This window comes from Capra hircus, chromosome 17 (assembly GCF_001704415.2).
Source record: "Capra hircus breed San Clemente chromosome 17, ASM170441v1, whole genome shotgun sequence".
Lineage (NCBI taxonomy): Eukaryota > Metazoa > Chordata > Mammalia > Artiodactyla > Bovidae > Capra > Capra hircus.
Window position 1 is genome coordinate 55,524,958 of NC_030824.1, and position 23,898 is coordinate 55,548,855.

At 40.6% G+C, this 23,898-nt stretch overlaps 1 protein-coding gene across 1 annotated transcript in view; it reads right to left on the reverse strand.

Moving 5' to 3' along the window:
- Positions 1-23,898, reverse strand: part of INPP4B (inositol polyphosphate-4-phosphatase type II B) — a 736,226-nt gene that overhangs the window by 403,675 nt on the left and 308,653 nt on the right. Inside the window, exon 5 of the mRNA XM_018061563.1 lies at positions 1,724-1,842. Coding sequence (XP_017917052.1) covers positions 1,724-1,842 — 119 coding nt within the window. The remainder of the gene's footprint in view (positions 1-1,723; positions 1,843-23,898) is intronic.

The following is a 23,898-nucleotide window of genomic DNA, read 5'->3' on the forward strand; positions in this document are numbered from 1 at the left end:
TACATTTAATGGATATAACCTATGACTTATGCAAATAACCTGAGATATTGACTGATCAAATTAAAATGAAGCTCTTTTCTCAACCACTTGCTAATCTTACGCTGTCCATTTATTTCCTTTCTGTAATGATTCAACTGAAAGCCACACTCTGATAGCACTCATTTGTTTTTAGATGTTCAGCTGTATTTTTTTTTCCTTAGACTGATTTGAAAACTAATGAAAGAAACTAAGTATGATGGATTTGGGGCTATGAAATTACTATCTCAGGATGCAGTACACAGAGTATTTCCATGCCTCAGAATTCATTTTTAGAGAGCTGACATCCAACATTAAATTTTGCATCTATATTTAAATATGCACAGTGCTGAATATCATGGAGATGTTTGCTAGAGTTCTGTAAACCAGTTGTTTATGGAAGTTTCTGGAAGCTGAAGTTATTCATTTATCCATTCATTCTTCCTTCCTTTTATTTAACTAATACTGCTTTTTGCTTGGCACCGTGTTAGATGCTGTGCAAAACACACAGTGAATGAAACAATCAACAACAGCTATATATATTCAAATCAATGGTCAAAATATATAATTTATTTTAATCTTGACAATATTTTTAAAATAATCAAGTTGGGATAATGCTTGAAAATAGTTTTCATATAAATGAACAATTTTCCAATTTTGGTTGTCTTCAAATGAATAAGATTATTTTTGCTTAGTCAACCACAACTTTAACTATAAATGTTACAACTACAAATGATACCAGCATTGGAATCTAAAGTTTCCCAAGGACAGATTCAGGGCTACATGTAAGATCTGTGTCACTCCCATTGGTGAAATGTGTGGAGTTTTGTCTGAATCATCTATTCCACCAACGGCAGTTAGCAAGCCTGGTCTGGAGTAGATGACTTAAACTCCTGCAGAGAAACTCCACCTTCAAAATAGACAGGACTCTCAAGCCTAAGAAAAGTGAAGCTTGGAGTTCAGAGGACACTTTCTTTAATGCCAGAGACTAAGTAGCCCTCATTCAATAAGGCTGTGAAATATGTGTGATGAGAACAAAATAATCAAAAGGGAAATACTTCCTCTTTTGAATCTGATCCAACACAATAACAAGTTTCCTCCCAACACATTTTGAACATTATATAAGCAACAATAAATGTAAATAGGAAATCTCTCATCGGATGAGTAATATTTACACCTTTTGCCTAGAAACATTACAGTGTCTCCAATTAATCATCTACCCTTCTTTGAAAAACACCATACTTTAAATAAACAGACACACATGAAAGGCAGAGAATATGAAGTTTCCACAGACAGTCTGAAGGAAACAGAAAAAAATGAGAAGGGCAAAAACTGTTTTAAACATCTCTAGGTAATTTTCGACTTTCTTTTTTCCCTGCAAAGATATACTCATTCCACTTAATTAAAATTTTATATATAGTTTTTTTCTCTACTTAGTAATCTATTCAAAGATTCAAAGTGGGGATTTTCCTTTTACTTACTAAAGAAAAATAAGGTCTTTTATAAAAAATTTTTAAAAGGGCAAATTCTTTCCCCATTTGTTTACCCTGGTCAGTTACAAATGCATGCTTAGTAAGCTCAGGTATGCCTTCCTAAATGACAGAGGACAGTAACTCAGCACAGCTGTCTAAGGTAATTCAGCTGTTTGCTCAAATCCAGACAGCGACCTAGAGATAGTGAGAGTAAAGCAGGCACACAGCACGCTCACCTCAACAATTTCGGTGCTGGAGTATCTTGTCAGACCCTGCTCCGCGGGGTGGATTACTGAGATCTGGACCAGTGTATTCAGCTTCCGATCACGGACAGGAGCCACGAGATCCTTGCATGCTGCCGATGGCAAAGCAGAAAGAGAAAAGAAACTAATACCGTGTCTCAGGGAAAACTTCTGTCCCGGGTTGGAAGGAACCTTATCGTCGGCGCTGAATGAAATCTTCTGGGAGTTCTGGGCAGATTTTAGAGGAAGTCCCTTGGAAGTACCTTACAGAAATAGGAAGTCACGTGCTGCGGAGCTGAACTGAGAATTCATTTCCACTGGCCACACTCGCAGCTCTTGCGAGTCTCCACTGCCCCGGGATCCTCACTCTCCTGTGTGACTGTGCACACACCGTTCAGGGACTTTGAGTGACTTTAATTAGTCATTAAACCCCGACTTTAACTCACACCCTTAGACTAAGTAAATGCACTGGGGCCACATCCGGGAAACTTGACGCTGTTCCTTATTGACACTGGCTGGATTAGTTCACTAGTCAGAAGGCACACTTGGTATTTACCTATCTAGGCACTATCTGTTCACTCTTACAGTCCTAAATTCAGGGCCGGGTGGTTGCCTTTCAGCTGCACACAAGCCTAAGGCACAGGGCAGAGGAGGAAGAAGAGGGGTTAAAAGCTCCTCTGTCCAGATTCTAGCCAAGCCTGGGAGGCAGAAACGTGGAAAAAGGATGGGTTAATTCTTGCCCGGGAGCCACAGACCCAGTAAGACCTTTCCCTTGAGATACCAGGCTCATATTACAGAGGCTCCTCACCATACCATATTTACTTGAATATTTTCTCCACCCACATATCATTCCCACAATTTGGGGAAGAAAAATCCAAAACATTCCTTTTCAGCAAATCCATTATCTCCTCAGGTATTTCTCTTCCTGGCTTTAAAATAGTAATTTTACTACCTGCATTTGGATCGTGAAGTATCATGCGAAGTGTCCCCTCTAGAGAAAGTGTTAGTCACTCAGTCCTGTTGGACTCTTGGCCACCTCACAGACCTTAGCCCCCCAGGCTCCTCTGTCCAAGGAACTTTCCAGGCGAGAACACTGGGGTGGGTAGCCATTCCCTTCTCTAGGGGATCTTCCCTGCCTAGGGATCCAACCCTGACTCCCCCCCCCCACCCCCACCCCCATTGCAGGCAGATTCTTTACCATCTGAACCACCCCTTCACTAGAGGAGAAGGTTCAAATTAGGCTGAGCTGGTGGCTGGGAGCAGGCTGACACTGGGGTTGGGACTGAGAAGTAGCCTCCAGTCCTGGATTCATGGGGAGTGTGTGCTGAGCTCTATACTATCCACACCTCACACCTCTGACCTTTGCAAGAAAAAAAAGAGGGAAGGACACAAGTATTTAAAATACATTATTATTTTTCAGCAGTACACAAGACCTTCATCCACTAGGCCAGAGGTACTAGGGCTTAAACTTGAAAGCAAAGCAAATTATAAATGTAATTATCACCTTTTCTTTGCTTATAAATTAGCTCATTTACAGAAGCAGATGGGACAGAGGGAAAAAGCAGGAGTTTTGGAATGAAATAGCTGGTTTCAGCTAGTTCTACTAGCTAAGCAATGCTGGGCAAATTATTTTAACTTCTTAACTTCTTGATAAACTATAAGATCCTTTAAATCCTGCACGGTATTTTTGTTATATTTTTTTCCTTATTTAAACTTAACGCCTCTAACCATACAAGGAAGCTGAGGAAAGCATGTGTGGAAAAATAGTAGCCACAGTTTATTTAGCCATCACTAGTTTTGAGTCTTTTTGCCAATTATCTATTTCTCAAATTGATGCTTTGAATTATTATTTAAGTTTTACGTACTAACAATTGGAGGCTTGGAAACATTAAGCACTCACATTGACAACCCTAGAACTCTCTCGTAGTTTTCTTACATCATACCCCAACAGTTCCATTTCTTTTCCTGGCATACTGAATTCCTTTCTCTCACAATGGGACCTCTTTTTGGGAGAGTGACTGCCATAATTCTTTATTGTCTAACCCAAGAGATCTAGTTTCAGAAAAGACTGATGCAAGGTTTCAATAATGTCAACATATCACCGGAAGAAAAAAAAATAGATAGATTTAGACTTTACTGTTCTTTGGTGGTTATTTTGATCATTTCCTCTACTTGCCTAATGAATGTTTATCACTCATTCTCCTGGCTTTCTGCTCACCATGCACAGCTCTCTCTTCATTCACTGATACTGACATATATCTGTCCATAGATTTTGAAGCTGGAGCCAGTTTGTTCCGAACACATGCATTTTGTCCATGTCCTGCTGGTAGCTTCATCTCTACCTTATGGACTTATCACATTTGCTCAAAATAAGTTAACTTCTTTTCTGATTTTTTATCAGACTTGACTGTGGGATGTGGTTAGTTCTCAGAAGTGACAGACTGTTCTCAATTTTATCAGAGAACCTCTCAGACTGACTCTTAAAGAAAAACAAAGACAATCTCCATTAAACCCAAATGTTCTGTCAAAACCAATTTGACGGAATTATCAAACCCAATTGTCTGACCCCCAATACTGATGAAGTGAAAATAATCTTAATGACACTTTGTATTTCTTTATATTTTAAATCTAAAATATGGTCTAGAAAACAACTAAAAGTCCCATCCTGACTGCTCATATCTTTTCCTTCCCAACAGACCAGAGATTTTACTGTTCCCTAATCTTATGAGGCAAGATACCAGGGAAAGACCCTGAGATCAGTTAGAATTCCTGAGCTCTATTCCCAAATTCCTCATTTTCTACTTATATGCCATTAAGTCACAAAATCGTAGAGGCTCAGTTTCTTCATCTATTTATTGGGGTGGAGGTAAGGAATAAATTAGGTCCCTTTTATGAATGGACTTTTCTATATGAAATGAAGTTTACTAATATCATTATTCTAACATTTACAAATATCAATACCAATATTTGCCAATACTTAGTATTTTATTCTTCTGTAAAGTGGTTTTTATTGACTCAGTTACAGACCACTCCTTAAAAGCTCTCACTGGGTCCAATATTTCTTTGTGAGTACCAAACCAGTACATGAGTCACTGCATTTCACAAAGTGAAACCCATACATGCTATGGAGCTATACATGCTGAAACTGTCCCACTGGCAGGGTGATAAATGATGAGCAGTTGAATTGCTTCATGGAGGTATTACTCATTGGATCACTGTAAAGAATAATCTGCCTAGTAACTTTTCAGTATCCACTAAAGAAGCCTGCAAAATCTGGTTTTAAAAATCGAAAAATGTCATATTAGTTTTCCAGCCACACTTAGCATACTACCCATTACCCACACAAAACTCTACTCTAGGAGGGAGTGACCAGCATAAATGGCCTTCCTCAATTCACAGGACTCAAAGAACACTCTGGAGTTTTACTTCATTCATTTTGTTTTACATAAGAATTCTTGAGCCAAAGGGTAGCAACAAGTAAATACCTCTCTGCCATCATTCATTCATTAGATTTTTACTTTTATTTCTACCTTTTTACTGGCTTTGCTTTGGTCCAGACTATTTAAAAGCATTCTCAGAGTCCAAAATGTTTAAAATATACAAGATGTTGATAGTTTGGGATTCAAATGTGCTTGTGTCCACTGAATTAACTGTTTTATTTTTTTAAGTAAAGGGAGGAAAAATCATATGAAAGCAATGATTTTTTTTAAAAAAGAAATTGCCCTTTTAAACTTTTCTTTAGAAAAAACATAAATAAAAGAACTACAAGCGACTATTTTTCCTGTTAACTTGGCTATAGAGACTGGCAACGTGAGGCTGCACTTCACACTGTCAGTGCTGGTGGGTGAGACGCTCACAGGCGTCTTCAGCTCAGATTTGTGCAGGACCCAGACAGCTCTCACTCTGCTGGAAGGGAATCCTCAGTAGAGGTGTAGGGATAAAAACAAAGGGCACTTCAGTTTCTCTGCAGAGGGCTAGGCAACAAGCAACAGGAAACCTATGCTGTGTCAAAAGCCGGGCCCTCCATCCAAATTCATTGCCTGAAGAAATAAAAGCCCACTGTGGCTTCATTTGAGGATTTGTCCAAAGCTTGAAATTCCAGTCACTGTGTAAGTTAAAACCATAGATCTGTGACTAAATTTGGCCTAAGGACCAGAGTTGCCAACCCCAGTCTACATGCTTAAGCTACTGCTTAGGTTCTTAGAGAGAAAGTTCAGATCATCTATTAGCTCCTATGATTTCTCTACTATCCAAGAATCCTGAAGCTAAAGGGCAAGGGTTTCTGGGTTCTTGATGGAGTAATAGTCTGTCCATCCCAAAATACTGTTTGTTTGTTTGTGTGTGTGTATCTTTATAAAATATCCACTTTGTTTCATTCAGTCATCATTTTTAAATCAAGTCAAGTCTTCTGAGTCACTACATCCGTTCTAGCCAACACGGGCTGGAAGCTGAAAAAATGTCTCCTGACTCTTGTCTCAGAGAACTCAGTCCCAGAAATTATCCATCGGAAGTAGGACACAACTGTCAGTTCAGGTGCCTTTGAATTCAGCAGCACTGGCCAAATCCTAGCTGTCCTCAGACGTGCGCTGGGTAATCAGAGGTGCCTGCCACAGGCTTTCACAAGGGCAATGGCCTGAGCCACTGGGGCAGTGCCAGTTCAAGGTCAACTCCAAGCAACTGTCTCTTTCCCCTAAGAACTTTCTTCTGTGAAGCCAGGTCATTGTTCTTGCCCCATTCCATTTCATCTCTCTTCTTGCCATTCAGTGTTAAGCAGATGTTAAGCAATGTTAAGCATCAAGCAGAGTTTATCCTCTGCCCTCTAGAACAAAGCAACAGCCACAAGCAGAGGAGTGGGCTTTGACAAGAGTGCACGCAACTCTACAATCCTGTTCTTAAATTAGCCAAAGGAAGCTTAGGCTTCGAGGAGAAACCACACAGGAGAGCAAATAGAGAATGCAGACATTTTTTTGTTTGTTTGTTTTTAACTCAGGATAAAATTGTATTTGAACCAGGATCTGGCCTAAGGAATTATGTGACTTTGGATACATTACTCTCTTTCAGCCTCTATTGTCTAAACTGTAAAACAGAAGTCAAAGGACGGAATTCAGAGTTGTTGTAAAGATTATATGATGTAATATATGTAGAATGCTAGGCACATAATAGGTCCTTTTTAATTAAGATTAATATGAATATAGACTCTTTGTGACCCCATGGATTGTACAGTCCATGTAATTTCCAAGCCAGAATACTGGAGTGGGTAGCCGTTCCCTTCTCCAAGGGATCTTCCCAACCCAGGGGTCAAACCCAGGTCTCCCACATTGCAGGTGGGATTGTTTACCAGCTGAGCCACCAGGGAAGCCTAAGAATACTGGAGTGGGTAAACTATCCCTTCTCTTGCAGATCTTCCTGACCCAGGAATCGAACCACGGTCTCCTGCATTGCAGATGGATTCTTTACCAGCCAAGCTACCAAGATTAATATGAATAAAGTTATACGCTGACACAAAAATGGATTGTATCTATTCAGTATTCTCATAGTAATTAAATTCTCAAGATATTCCAAGTTGGTTCTGATTTGATATAACCTTATTCTTTTGTTAATACATTTATTTCACATATCTGTGATATTTTGGTACCTTCTTGTTTCCACATAAACACAAAATAAAATGTATACTCCTTACTGGATCATCTGTTATTTTCAGAAACCATAGTTATCATGAATATATTGCCTTCTGTGAAACCAGATGTGCATTTATACTTGTTGATTTCCCCTCTGATGAGGCACTTCCAAATGAGAAGCCAAAAAAAGCAGAAATTTTTTATATATTTTCTGGCTGCCCTCAAAGGTACTACATGTAAATGGTAAACTCATTCTCTAAGCATGGATTTGTCTGGGAGGTTAGTGTCCCTTTACTTAGAGACAGCTGGTCCACAGGGAGGCATTGTCTTAATAACTGAGATGTCCCAAGGGGTCATGGGAAGACCTGCTCCTCTGTTCTGTGTATTACTTCATCAAGAAAGGAAGACTGAATGCTTATAAAGCTTCTTTTTCATGCAATTAAAAATAAATGGTACAGCTCAATCCCAATATAGCCTGATGGAAACAAATCTTCTTCTCTGATGAAAGCTCATTTCTTATACACTGCCTCCCTCCCCTGATTCTTCACAGGGAAAAAGGAAGAGATCCTTTGTTTTGTCCCTCGTCCCTCAAGGGACCAAACAAACAAACAAACAAAACAAAACCAGGGTACAGAGGATAGGGGGCATCTTGAAGAGAAAAGTGGCCTTATCCAAACAGGGATCTAGGGAAATAACCATCTAGCTCCAGGTTTCATCAATAGCACTGTTTGCATTTTCCCATTCTGCAGAGAATCGGTCATTTCCCTAAGGCTGTGGCCTCTTGCTGCCAAGAAGGCAGTGTTCTATTTACTTTTCAAATTCTTAGAGTTTGGTCAGCTTTCTCAAAAATGTCACATATATATATATATATATATATATATCCTTGTTCCTTGTAGTCCAGAAAATTAAATACCATTTATCTATCAACTGATATGCCACTCTGGGATATGTGTCCAGTCCAATAAATCACTGGACTTCTTTCCATGGTTTCACAGTTACCATTCCATGCCAGTGAGCCCCTCTAGATTAAATGAATTTGCACATACATTAAGAGATCTCTGTAACATTTTAAAAGCTTAATAGCCCCTCTAATTACTTAGCCAGTACAATATGCTTTCCTGTTCTTAGTTTCTTCTGCATTTCTGTTCTTTATTCTTCCTTCCTCTCAGGAATTTTAAGACAACCATTTTCTGAAGACTAGGATGTCAGCCTCTGTAGTTCAGATCTCCTGAGTGGATTCAGAAGACAACACTGCTTGTTCCCTGGCCACTGCATTCCATGATTATCAATTGTCTGCTGTAAGACGGCAGAAAGTATAGTGCCGAGTGTGTCGCTCAGCCGTGTCCAACTCTTTGTGACCCCCAGGCACTGTAGCTCGCCAGGCTGCTCTGTCCCTGGGAGTTCCCGGGCAAGAATATTGGAGTGGGTTGCCATTTCCTCCTCCAGAGGATCTTCCAGACCCAGGGATTGAACCCGCATCTCTTGTCTCTGCTGCATTGCAGGTGGATTCTTCACTGCTGAGCCATCGCAGAAGGCCAGCTCATACTAATATCCATACCAGGAACATGTGTTGGGAACATACTCTTTACTTACGAATATGTTTTTAAGGCTACTCCTAGAAAAACATGGCTCTATATCATGCTAAGCTGATTTATGCTCATTAATAATATTCTTCTGTGTTTATTCTGTTATTTCCTGTAGAATCTTGAAGAGTCTCTAATTCATTGAGCCTAGCACCACATCTTGCCCTCACTGTTCATTTTAGTTTATTTTCAACTGACAGAGCCTACTTTGTAACTTTTCTCATTTGGTATTGTTTTTCTTATTTGTGTTCTCTTCCGCTTTCTCCAATGTCTGCTGTGTGCTCTCTTCTCTTCTGTTCCAGATGATGTCTTTCTAACCTATGTTTCTCGCATCACTCTGAAAGATGAGGTTATCAAAATCATCATTTGTATATTTATTAGGCTTGGAACTACTGGGGTCAGAAATACATCTCTCTTAACAAACTACAGCATCTCCCTTCCATTAAGAAAGCATTTTTTTAAGTCTTCATAGAAGTAAAACAAAAATGTGCACCTTTGCTCTTAACCGCAGTGTGGGAGATTTTAATTTACACACACTTCTCTAAAGAGTATGTGAACTATGCATACCTACCTACATAAGAAATATTTGTTGGGAAAATTAAAGGACTGTGTAAAAATTGGACTATTAGATCAGAAAACTTGGATTTATTTTTCTTTCTCCCACCCCCCGCCCCCCCGCTTCGTTTTCTTTGCCTTTGTCTTTTAAGATACTGAGTTCAAAATATTAATGTTTCTAATTGAAAATTAGGATCTCACTTTCCAGGGAGGATAATTATACCCACGTAACTTGAACTAACAATATTAATATTAGGTTTCTAGAAAATTAGAGGGCAAAAAAGCAGCTCAGTGTTTAAGGTTGAAAGATAAGAAATCAATCCAAGGAATCAGTACACACACACACAAACTAAATAAATAAACTAATAAATAAAGGCATCCTCATGAAAGGATTCCTTAGACATACTGAAATAATCCTAGAATTTTCGCCCCTATACTACATCAATGAAATGCTCATAGAGGGAATCCCTTGGCTGTCCAGTGGTTAGGAATCAGTACTCCCACTGCAGGGGGCATGGTTTGAACCCTAGTCATGAACTAAGATCCCACTAGCCAAGCAGTGCAACCAAAAAAAAAAAATGCTAATATAATACAAATTTTAAGGTTTTTCGTAACTAAAACAATAAAGGAAGCATGCAGAGAAGATGAGGATGGGCGGCAGAAAACACAATTTATGGTACACTTATTACGGAGCAGGTGGCATTGGGCTTAAACTTTGCTTGTGTTAGCTGGAGTCCAGGACAATAATATGCCTATTGACACTTCATGATTCCATTAGTTCCGTATCCACATTTTTGACTAATCAGTCAGATTTGTAGATCATGAAGACTTGTTAGTTGTTATTTATTTTTTACCCATAGCTCAGTAGCCTGAGTTAATTGTTTGTTAATGACATCATTCTGCTCTGTCTGGTCCTTTGTTCATTGGTGATTTAGCTTTGTAACAAGAATTCTAAGACGACCAACACTTTGACAGTAGAATCCAAATAAAGCTTGAGGAAACGATGAGACTAACGCCGTAGAGAGGAAGCAGATGACAGAGTTACTGAGGAATACAGGTAATAATTTGCATGAGGGAATTGAAGAGATTTTGTTATAGAAGTTTTGCCTCAGAATTCTTGCTACACTGAGATTTGAGTGTAGCTTCTAAATTATATTACAACTGACTCACTTGTATATTTAACAAAAGCCAGATTCAGATTGTTGAGAAATAGATCCTGAAATCAAATTTGTTACCTTTTCCCTGTAAGAGAACAACATAAAAATACACCACTATATATGTATCTGTGCATTAAATAAAAACATATTAGCTTGAACTAAAAAATGGCCAAGAAGATGAAATTCACTTCTACAGTTGGGAATATTATACTAAAATAAACTAACCACTCAATTCTAGTTCTTAATTTAAGTATCACTGAAGAATCCGTAGAGAAAGAAAAGAGTAACCTCTGCCTGGAACAATGTGCTCTTGAGAAATGCTCTTTGATTGTGCTCTGGAGCAAGGAAGATGCCAGCTGTACAGAAGACAGTGTATTTGCATATGAAAAGAGCAAATCTGGTTCAAATCACTGCTGTCAGTATCAAAAAACTCTCAAACTCCAGTCTGTCCCCAGCTCCCCCCGCTTCTCTCATGTATTTTTCCTGTTTTCATGAATAGCACCTAGATGGCTGAGACTCTGTCCTCAAGAACTGAATTAAAAACAAGTCTGTGCTTGTATCTCTTCTGATTTTGATCTCCCATGCTATATGATGTCAACCCCAAACTGGCCTGGCATCATTGCCTAATAGTTTGCTCAGACTTGGCTCATAGTATCTAAGCTCCAAATTCCCGTTCCATGTCAGATACAAGGGCTTGCAGCTTTCTGCTGCTCTTTTCAGCACGAACATATGTGCCGCTTAAGAAGAGATGAAGATGTTATTCTGAGAATAGAGGCAGGTCCCTCTGAATACTAAGAGAAACATTGTGAGTCAGTTCATGGAAATCTGTAGTGTTACAACTAGGGTCACAGAAGGGGAAGAAACACAGGGAACAACCTTAAATCTTTAACTCATCCAGGGACCAAGATGACAGTATTTTTCCAGAACTGCCATAGGAGCCCTAGGGTTCCGGTTCAGGAAAAGCATCAAGCCCACCCATGGATCCTGCAGTGTACATGGTGAGTGGAGAGGGGCTGCTTCCTTGATTCACCTCTGAACCAAAACACGAAGCCAGAGTGGCTAGTGGAGATAGGTAATTACAGGAAGAATGGCAGAAAATCCAGAGCCTGAGTTGCCAAACTTGGATGTCTAAGAGAAGTGTGCCCAAAGTTCCTAAATTCTAACTGAGGACACAGAATGATGTCCAGAGGAATTTGAAAGTCTGAAGAAGAAAAAAGGAAACTGCCATCTGGGAATGTTGCCTTCAGGGGTTGACTGTCCCCTGAGAAAATCTGAGGTCCATTTGTTTGGGCAGGAAGTAGCAAGCAGAGGAAAGCAGTTGTTGAACCTGGATGATTTCACGCACAAAACACTGACTCACCATCTGGGTTTCACTAAATCCTGCATGAGGCAATTTTTAGACATGCTTTCCTGAACCAAAATGCTACAGAAAATACATTGTATATACTGTACCCCAGGGCTTGAGGTTTATTTTATTTTTTAAAAAAAGGACGTCATTGATTTATTTATTTGGCTGCCCTGGTTGTTAAATTGCAGCACTCAGAATCTTTAGTTGCAGGATCTAATTCGCTGACCAGAGATGGAACCAGGGCCCTTTGCATTGGGGGCAGGGAGTCTGAGCCACTGAACCACCAGGGAAGTCTCAAAGGCTTAAGGTTTAGAAGGTGGAATTTAAATTAAGGTAATTTTAAAATTTTGAGTAATATTTTTCTCACAAATGTATTGGACTTAGTAGTTAGATGTGGGATTAATAGCTTATGGAACTTCCTGTAATGCCAAATATTTGACAAGTAGATTTAAAGTATTAAATCAGAGCCAGACAAGGGTAGATTAGGAAACAAGGAAGGGAAGGGAGGAGTGATGGGAATAGATGGTAATGAACCTCTCATTGTATCGTCTATCTAGAACATCCTTTGTGGAGGGGCAAGTCATCAGTTCTCGTCTTTCTTGAGTTCCTTACATCAAGCATAGGTGTGATTCTCTTGTAGACAAAAGAAAAGCTAAATATTCATGCTGAATATGGAGATTTAAGAGAGTCAATTCTCCCATCATAAGATGGTTGACTCACAGGAAATAACACAAGCTTGGTACAGATAAGCTACAGCTGGAAATGGCTAGTGAACCAGGGGACATGGCACAAAGAGGAGGAAGACAGTGAATCTGAGCGTGAGAAATCAAACGTGGGCTAGCTTGAGGGCGGAAAGCGTCTAGTTATTTGGAGCAAAATCCACAAGTTCAACACTATGTGGAAATAGCCCAGATCAGAAAGCTTGAGAGTGGGAGAGAGAGAGCGGTTCTAAGAGAATTAGAGTTTGAAGGAAACGGAGAGCACACTTTTTGGAATATTTGGGATCTTCAAGTAGAGCCTCAAGCTCAGCGGAGCGCCTGTGTGTTCCATGTAGAACGCTTCACAGCCCTAGCTATACAGGAAGTTTCAGAACAAAGGAGCCATTGTTTACCTTACTCCAACTAAATTAGAGAATAACCACCTTCTCAGGGAGAAGGCGATGGCACCCCACTCCAGTACTCTTGCCTGGAAAATCCCATGGGAGGAGCCTGGTGGGCTGCAGTCCGTCGGGTTGCCAAGAGTCGGACATGACTGAGCGGCTTCACTTTCACTTTTCACTTTCATGCATTAGAGAAGGAAATGGCAACCCACTCCAGTGTTCTTGCCTGGAGAATCCCAGGGATGGGGGAGCCTGGTGGGCTGCCATCTGTGGGGTCACACAGAGTCGGACACGACTGAAGTGACTTAGCAGCAGCAGCAGCAATTTCAAAACACAGGTGGGACTAGATAAGATAAGACTATGAGACACCTTCTGTTTGAAGGTCTCCTTGGCAGTTCTTTCTTGCTCTGTGTGAAAGCGAAAGTGTTAGTCTCTCAGCCGTGTTCGACTATTTGTGACCCCATGGACTGTAGCCCAACAGGCTCCTCTCTCTGTCCATGGGATTCTCCAGGAAAGAATACTGGGGTGGGTGGCCAGTCCCTTCTGCAGGGGATCTTCCCGACCCAGGGATCAAACCAGGGTCTCCTGCATTCTTTCTCTGGGCAGTACATGGTCAAAGGCTCAGGGTCATAGATCTCAGTGCTGACCAAAGGACTTTGGATTTGTTATGGAATCTCAGTATTCTCATCAGGAAATAAGGACAATAAATTAGTTATTCTCACTGGGTGCTTGTGAAGATCTAATTAAATATATAGGGCAAAAAGATACATTACTTTCCTAATGATGTATTAATAATGTGCTTCTTCCTTTCATGTTTCATAGCTCAAATACTCTGTGAAATAAGAATGACTATATACAACTTACTTACATATAAGGACTCACATTTTCAGAGGAGGTAAGGGATTAACCCAGAATAGAAATGTTAAGATAGCACTTCAGCAATAATTTATACCCCTGGCACCATTCTTCGTGCCTTAAGTACACTACCTCATTTAATTCACAAAATAGCTCAGGAAAGATGAATTTTTCAGAGCTGCACAGGAAGCCAGTAGCAGAATCAGGATTCAGATGTGCTCAGAAAGGCAGCCCAGCTCATGTTCTCAAATGCTGCCTTGGACTGCCTCCATTCAAGCTCACACATGGTAGGCTCAAATCAAACCTCAGTCCATTTCCGCTACTTAGTTGCCTGTTATACTTCTCCTTATGTGTGTGTGTGTGTGTGTGTGTGTGTGTGTGTGTGTGTGTGTGTGTGTGTGTGTGCTTAAGAGCATCTCTCTAGGAAGATGAGGTGGCTCAGATGGTAAAGAATCTGCCTGCGGTACAGCAAACCAGACTTCAATCCCTGGGTCAGGAGGATTCCCTGAAGAAGGGAATGGCTACCCACTCTAGTATTCTGGCCTGGAAAATTCCATAGATAGAGGAGCCTGGCAGGCTACCGTCCATGGGGTGGTAAAGAGTTGAACATGACTGAGAACAGCTAATACTTTCACAGGGAATGGTTTACTTCCTGATGCTATCATAATACAGGAATCTTGAAGTCACTTTGTGAAGAATTTTGGGCATAAAATCCACACAGAAAGCATATGTCAACTATCCAGTCTAATTACAGAACCCACTTGATCAACTCAGCCCGTGACTGATTCTTCTGCCGGTTCTCTCTAGATGAACCCCGAGGGCAGTCAGGTTCTGCCCATCTTAGTATAACTTGCTAACAACAAAATATCAACAGTTAAATAACTGTCTTCATTGAGAATACTAAAATGAATTGCTTTTTACAAACAGCTGTGTTAGCAACAATTATAAAACATTTCAAGGTCATTTCTAAATCTAGAAATTTATTTTAGGAAACAATGTAAGTCAAGAAGCAATGGCTTTCATGCCTACGTTCAGTTCATGGATATTTACTGAATGTCTCAGTGTGCCCAGCATGATTCTAGGTGACAGCCTCATAGCAGTGAATAGGAAAGCAAGTTCCTTGTTATATGGAGCTTAGAGTCTAGCGGAGACATAAAGTTAAAAAAATAATAATAATTTAGTGAGAATTTTAAACAGGGTGATTAAATTGAGAGTGTTGGGGGGAGCATGGATCAGGAAAAGCTTCTATGAGGAGGTGAAATCTGAGTTGTAATCTAAAACATACCAAGAAACAGCTGACTGGGGGAGAACACATGTCCAGACTCAAATGTCTGACCTGTTTGAGAAACAAAAAGAAAATGCTCAAGGATGAGAGTGAGGCTGCAGAGTGAGCTGGAAGATCAGTGCAGGTAAGGGCCTGCTCCCCAAGATCCGTCTAGAGTGTGGTAAGATATTTCAGTTTCATTCTTTTTTAAAAAAATTTTATTGGAGTATAGTTGACTTACAATCTCGTGTTAGTTCCAGGTGTACAGCACACCATAGTGATTTAGTGTTATATATATATATATATATATGTTTCATTATTTTTCAGATTCTTTTCCCATATTGGTTTTTCAGACTGTTGACTAGAATGTCCTATGCTATATAGTAGGTTCTTATTGATTACGTATTTTATATATATTTGTGTGTGTATGTTAATTCCAAGTTCCTAATTTAGTCCTTCCCTGACTTCCCTCTTTGGTATCCATTCAGTTTGTTACCAAAATCTGTGGGTCGGTTTCTGTTTTGTAAAGAAGTTCATTTATATTATTTTTTAAAAATGGATTCCAAGTATAAGTGATATCCTATGATATTTGTCTTACTGTCAATTTTATTCTAAGTAATTTTACTTAGAAGCCCCTGAAGGGTCTTAACTGGGGAAGTAAAAAAATCACAATTCAATTTTTAAATTATTTATTCTGGCTCTTTCACTAGGAAGAGAGTGTGAAGGGGCAAGAGCAGATGTAAGCAGACCCAGGAGGACTTTGGTAACCAGCCCAGGTGAGAGCTGATAGACACTAAGAATTGAATGCTGTCGGTGGCAAGGGATAGAGGTGGTCAAATTCCAAACGTATTTTCAATACAGAAAATACAGGACTTGATGATGGATTTGACATGAGGTTAGGGGAAAAGAAGCATCAAGAAAGAGAGTGTGAGGATTTGCATAACCTAATAGATGGTGATATATTTTAAGGAGATGGGTATCTTTGGGGAAATGAAACGTTTGGCAGACAGAAATGGGAATCAAGGTTTTAACTATCTTGAGTTTAAAATACCTCCTAGGAAGTCAAGTGTCTTGAGCAAATGACACTGTGGCATGGAGAGCAAGGATCAAAATTAGAGGAAGGAAGCGCTCCAGGGGGGTGTTAGTTACTCAGGCATGTCCAGCTCTTTGTGACCACATGGACTGTAGCACACCAGGCTCCTCTGTCCATGGGATTCTCCAGGCAAGAATACTGGGGTGGGTTGCCATTTCTTTCTCCAAGTCCTCCAGGGACCAGATTCTAAGATCTGATGGTTTACCTCTCAGACACAGAATTAAAGATACAATGAGAAATAGAAAAAGTGAGGGAGAATTCTGGTTACAAACCTTGGTCTTAAAGGTGTGTTCCCTTCTCATGCATTTTCCTTGATTTATTTAAGTCCAGGATATTTCTTCCCCTTAACAACAAAATGACTCTTGGTGTCTGAAATCGCCAAAAGTACATTTTCTTTCTTTAATTCCTTGAAAGTCACACAATCCACAGTGACTCAGAGAATGAGCTCTAGAGTGAGCCTGCCTGGATTCAAATCTCAACTCCTCAGGTTCTCCATGATTCAGTTCCAAATTGTAGATGATAATGGTGCCTAAAAACTAAACTCAACGTTCATGATGGTGATGGACAGGGAAGCCTGGCATGCATGGGGTTGCAAAGAGTCGGACACGACTGAGCGACTGAACCGAATGGTGCCTAATCAGAGTTATTATGAGGATTACATGAGATAAAATTGGTGAAGTACCTGGAACATAATAAATATGCAATAAGTGTTTGATATCCTTAAAAAACAAGACCTTCTAGATGAGCAAGTGGAGATAGTTACTGGCCAGTTGAAAAAGAGAGGAGGAAGATTATTATATTAAGTGGGAAGTAAGACAGAGATCATGACATAACTTAAATGCGGAAACTAAAAAAATGATACAAAAAAAAAATAAAACAGACTCACAGACACAGAAAATGAATTTATGGTTACCAAAGCAGAAAGGAGTGGGGAAGAGATAAATCAGGAGTTTGGAATCAACAGATACACACCACTATATATAAAATAGGTAACCAACAAGGACCTACTGTATAGCACAGAGAACTATACTCAGTATCTTGTAATAACATATAAAGGGAAAGAATCTGAAAGAAGAATATATATATATGTATGTATAAATGAATCATTTTGCTGTACACTTGAATGTGACACAACATCGTAAATCAAGTACATTTCAATTAAAAAAGAAAGAAAAAAGAGAAGTGAAGGCAAGAATTACAAATTTTGGAGGTAAAGACCTATAAGTATCATTTAAAGCCATGGACTTTGAAACTGTTTAGAGCAAGAGAGTGTTTCAAGTTTTGTGAATATTAGGGTAACAGTGATACTCTGAATTTGAGCAAGTTCTGATGTGGGAATAACTTGCCTGTTCAAGCTGACTTCTTTCACCGACCCCCCCAGAGGTGGCAGCCAAGAGCAAAGTCTCTGTCATGGTCAAGAAGAGGCAATGGAGGAGTAGGGGGCTGAGCATGTGCAAAGCTGTGGGCTTTCCTGTACCAGATACAGGAGCTCAGGTAAGTCACTCAACCCCTCTGAGAGTCAATTTCTGCTGCTGTAAAACCGGAAGAGCACCACCAGTGACAACTGCAGAAAGTCAAAGCTCAAGAAAGAAGCATTCGGGAGAAGACTGCTCTGTACAGTGGACATGCGTGCTCAGTGGTGTCCAGCGCTTTGTGACCTTCTGGGCTGTAGCCCACTAGGCTTCTCTGCCCATGGGATTCTCCAGGCAAGAATACTGGAGTATTTCCTCCTCCAGGGGATCTTCCTGACCCAGGGATTGAACCTGCATTGAAGGAAATGGCACCCCACTCCAGTACTCTTGCCTGGAGAATCCCCATGGACAGAGGAGCCTGGCAGGCTACAGTCCATGGGGTCGCAAAGAGTCGGACACAACTGAGCGACTTCACTTTCACTTTTCACTTCCATGCACTGGAGAAGGAAATGCCAACCCACTCCAGTATTCTTGCCTAGAGGATCCCAGGGACGGGAGCCTGGTGGGCTGCCGTCTATGGGGTCGCACAGAGTTGGACACGACTTACGTGACTTAGCAGCAGCAGCTCCCTCATTGCAGGTGGATTCTTTACCACTGAGCCATCAGAAAAGCCCAACGGGGAACATGGGGAGGGGCTATTCTTTAATCTTTACCAGGTCTTTTCCCAGGCTTGGTTCCCAGGCAGCCTAGTATATTTGGATGCCATCTGCTCAGCAAGAAGCTGCACTGACACATTGCAGCCACACGTACGACAGCATCATGGGACCGTGCTCCCTCATAACCTCAGCGGCTCCCTAATGAACAAAGCTGCAGGGCAGTGCTGATTCCTCAGTTACCCATAAGAAGCAACAGATGCGGTAAGGTAGACCTGTCCCAGTGACCAGCACTTTCAGTGATTAGACAATGGAGTGAAGGCAGTAATTAGGTAAACCACACACAAAGATAAATACACGGGATGGAGCATGTTGATCATGCTCGAGAGACAGATAAAGAAGGCAGAATGTGAGCGTGTAAAAAACCCTTCTAATTTAACAAATAATTTGCAAAAGCCAGGTGGAATAATCATTTCCGACCTTCCTTAACTAAATGTTCCTGTGGTTTATTATTTAGAAAGAGATGGGAACAGAAGAATAGGTATAGTTGATATAAGTCACAGCAACAAAATTCAGTTAAATGGTACACTCCTGGCAAATAGGAAGTGAGGCCAAAAAAGACATTTGTTCTTTTACGTACTTTTCATTTATTAACTGATGCCACGTATCTCAACCTCCCAAGGGATACCAAGCTAGAATTATGACCAGCGGCAATAAGAACAGCTATGTTTCAGAGGCAACATGCGTTAAATCTTGAGTCACCAGAAACCACTACTCACATGACAGTTCTGTTAAGAAGCTCTAATTAAGGGACTTCCCTGGTGGTCCAGTGGCTAAGACTCCACGTTCCCAATGCAGGGGCCTGGGTTCGATCCCTGATTAGGGAGCTAGACCCTGCATGCCACAACAAAGACCCAGAGCAGTCAAATACATAAACATTATTATTTTTTTAAAATAGAAGCTCAAATTAGTTCATTTTCTCATCCTTCAATTAAATCTCTTATTATTTCAGCAGTACAAAAACATGATGTAGGTCTTAGATAACCTTTTCTGGTCTTCCCTCCCCCCATTCTGAACTTTTAGTAATTGGCTGCAAAGAACATGACTTTTGGAATTAAGAACCTATATTCCTCCACTCCAAGTCCTATGCCGTTAGGCAAATGACTGACTTCACCTGTGAAAGGGGAATAGTAAGCAGTACCTGGCAGGTCTGTTGTAAGATCAGAGATAAAATGGGAAAAGACACATCCAGGAGATTCCCGTGTCTGTAAGCTCTGCATAGGCAGACGACTGTCAAGGGCACAGCATGGCTACAGATTCTGCTCAGCATGGCTTGAGACTTCTCTGAGTTTCATCTAGTGTAGCCTCAAAGCCAGTAAGACTTAACACCAGGCACTTAAGAGTTCACTGTGTGATAGCAAACTGTCATGTACAAAAATGCAGTTCCAAGACCCCTGTTCAAAAAAGTACTCACTGAGTACGACAAAGTGATTTATCCAAGGTTATATCCAAAGTAGCAAAGGTTAACCCATCATCAAGTATATTAGTACAGATATCATTTCAGGTGCTTCTATATATTAATACATTTAATCCTAACAAGAACTATAGGAGGTAGTTACTGACACCTGTTCCTATTCTACAGAAAAGAAAATAGAGAATCAGAGGCATTGTGTCATTTCTCTAATGCTGCATGGCCAGCTGGTAACAAACACATTGCTAAAAGGCAAGAGCAGTTTTCCCGCTCCCATTACCTCCCCATTCAGATCACAGACTGAAATTTGAACCGGGAATGCAAAATCATTGTCTGTTACTCTGGTTGTTGTGCTGATACACTGTTGTTCTGAAAAAAATCTCTCTTCAAAAGTGCTGCCAGTTACTGGATTCTGTCAAAACTGAGATAGCTCCAAGAAAGAGAAGTCAGGCAAATTCTTGTGTCTGTAAGCTCTGCGTAGGTAGGTAATTGTCAGGGGCACAGCATGGCGCAGAGCCCATTGTGTCCAGCTCAGCATGGCCTGAACCTTCCCTGAGTTTCACTCTAGCCTAGCTCCAAAGCCAGTGAGACTCAGTTCTTCCTGATACCCAAATACAATTTGCAAGTGATCCAATAATGTTTAAAGACTTGCATTCATTTAGAATTTTAAAACAAGCTTCTAATGTATGTGTGACACTTGTAAAATATAGCAAGAGATTTCCAGAGCCTTAATTTATTTTCAGAGTGGGGTTATAAGTAGTCAAGAGGAAAATGTAAATGAGCATTAAACTCATCACCTTGGGAAACCAGCTGTAGGGTGTTTTTTGTTTTTTTTTGTGTGTGTAGTTAGCTACCACCTTCACCTGAATTGTCTCTTGTGTCTCTTCTAAACCAGTAGACAGGGTTATCATTACCATCTTTCTAAATTCCATATATATGTGTTATTAGACTATATTGGTGTTTTTCTTTCTGGCTTACTTCACTCTGTATAATAGACTCCAGTTTCACCTTTTGGACTCTGTGGGAGAGGGGGAGGGTGGGATGATTTGGGAGAATGGCACTGAAACAGGTATACTATCATATGTGAAATGAATTGCCAATCCAGGTTCGATGCATGATACACGGAGCTCGGGGCTGGTGCACTGGGATGACCCAGAGGGAGTCGATAGGGAGGGAGGTGGGAGAGGGGTTCAGGATGGGGAACACATGTACCCCCATGGCTGATTCATGTCAATGTATGGCAAAATCAATACAATATTGTAAAGTAAAAAAATAAATAAAAATAAAAACAAACAAAATCTTAACAAGCAGAAATCCTGCTCATCTTCCAGACCTGGTCCAAATGCCACGTCCTCTGAAATGTTGTCTCTGATACCACAGTTATAGTTAATCACTGCTTGCTCCGTACTCCCATAGTTCTTGACTTATGTCTTTATTTTGCCCTTATCATAATCTGCCTGACCTTATAGTGTATTTCTATAATATCTTGGAATTTTTTTAGAAATAAGGAGGGAGTATGGAGAAGGAAATGGCAACCCACTCCAGTATCCTTGCCTGGAAAATCTCATGGACAGAGGAGCCTGGTGGACTGCAGTCCATGGGGTCACAAAAAGTCGGGCATGCCTGAGCGACTAACACTAACACTAACATAGCCTGATGGTTAAAAGCTGGAGCTTCAGATCGCATAAACCTGGATCCCAACTCTGTCACTCATCTTCCATAAGATCTTTGGGAAGTTGATCACTGGGAATCTTAGATTTTTCATCTTTCCATTGAAGATAATGTGGGAGACTCCTGGGTTCAAGTTACTTTAATTGTTATGTCTAAGTATCTTTTCCTATAAAACAAAGATGATAATAGAGCATTTATTTTACAAATGGAATTGTAAGAATTAAATAGTATATGTAAATTATTTAGAACAATGCACATTGAATGAACAAGCACCCAGGAAATGTTAGCTATTTTTTTTTAATTCCCCTTCATGGATCACAGCCTTGTTGTGGCAAAGGGGCTGTGTAACTCAGTGGAGCTATGAGCCACGCTATGCAGGGAGACCCAGGATGGGTGGATCATCGTCATTGTGGAGACTTCTGACAAAACGTGGTCCACTGGAGGAGGAAATGGCAACCTGCTCCAGTATTCTTGCCAAAATCCCATGAACAGTATGAAAAGGTAAAAAGCTATGACACCAGAAGATGAGCGCCCCAGGTCTGAAGGTGTCTAGTATGCTACTGGGGAATAGTAGAGGGCGATTACTAATAGTTCTAGAAAGAATGAAGCAGCTGGGCCAAAGTGGAAATGACGTTCAGTTTTAGATGTGTCTCGTGGTTAAAGTCCAATACTGTAAAGAACCTGGAATGTTAGGGCTATGAATCAAGATAAATTGGATGTGGTCAATCAGGAGATGTCAAGGGTGAACACTGATCAACATCTTAGGAATCAGTGAATTAAAATGGACAGAAATGGGCAAATTTAACTCAGATGACCGTTATAGCTACTACTGTGGGCAAGAATCCCTTAGAAAAAATGGAGTAGCCCTCACAGTCAATAAAAGAACCTGAAATACAGTGCTTGGGTGCAACCTCAAAAATGACAGAATGATCTCAGTTTGTTTCCAAAGGAAACCATTCACCATCTCAGTAAGCTGCCTATGCCCCAAACACTGATGCCGAAGAAGCAGAAGTTGACTGGGTCTATGAAGACCTACAACATCTTCTAGAATTAAAACCAAAATTGATGTCCTTTTCATCATAGGCGATTGGAATGCAAAAGCAGGAAGTCAAGAGATACCTGGAATAACAGACAAGTTTGACCTTGGAGTACAAAATGAAGCAGGACAAAGGCTAACAGAGTTTTAAAGAAAATCCTTAAAAAAATGGGAGTACCAGACCACTTTGTCTGTCCCCTGATCACTTCATGGGAAATAGATGGGGAAACAGTGGAAACAGTGTCAGACTTTATTTTGGGGGGCTCCAAAATCACTGCAGATGGTGATTGAAGCCATGAAATTAAAAGACTCTTACTCCTTGGAAGAAAAGTTATGGCCAACCTAGATAGCATATTCAAAAGCAGAGACATTACTTTGCCAACAAAAGTCCATCTCGCCAAGGCTATGGTTTTTCCTGTGGTCATGTATTGATGTGAGAGTTCGACTGTGAAGAAAGCTGAGTGCCAAAGAATTGGTGCTTTTGAACTGTGGTGTTGGAGAAGACTCTTGAGAGTCCCTTGGACTGCAAGGAGATCCAACCTGTCCATTCTGAAGATCAGCCCTGGGATTTCTTTGGAAGGAATGATGCTAAAGCTGAAACTCCAGTACTTTGGCCACCTCATGCGAAGAGTTGACTCATTGGGAAAAACTCTGATGCTGGGAGGGATTGGGGGCAGGAGGAGAAGGGGGCGACAGAGGATGAGATGGCTGGATGGCATCACCAACTCGATAGATGCGAGTCTGAGTGAAATCCTGGAGTTAGTGATGGACAGGGAGGCCTGGTGTGCTGCAATTCATGGGGTCGCAAACAGTCAGACACGACTGAGCAACTGAACTGAACTGAACTGAACTGAGAAACCTGTATGCATGTCAAGAAGCAACATTAGAACCAGACATAGAACAACATACTAGTTCAAAATTGGGAAAGGAGTATGACAAGGCTGGATACCTTGCTAATTTAACTTATGTAACCTTGCTTATTTAACTCCTTGCAGAGTACATCATGCAAAATGCCATCCTGGATGAATTACAAACTGGAGTCATGATTGTTGGAAGAATTATCAATAATCTCAGATATACATGTGATACCACTTTAACGGCAGAAAGTGAAGAGAAACTAAAGAGCCTCTTGATGAGGATGAAAGAGGAGAGTGAAAAAAGGTGGCTTAAAACTCAACATTCAAAACACTAAGATCATGGCATCTGAGATGTAAGATCTACTTGGCATCACTCCATGGCAAGTAGAAGGGGGAAAAAGAATCAGTGAAACATTTTATTTTCTTGGGCTCCAAAACCATTGTAGATGGTGACTGCAGCCATGAAATTAAAAGACACTTGCTCCTTTGAAGGAAAG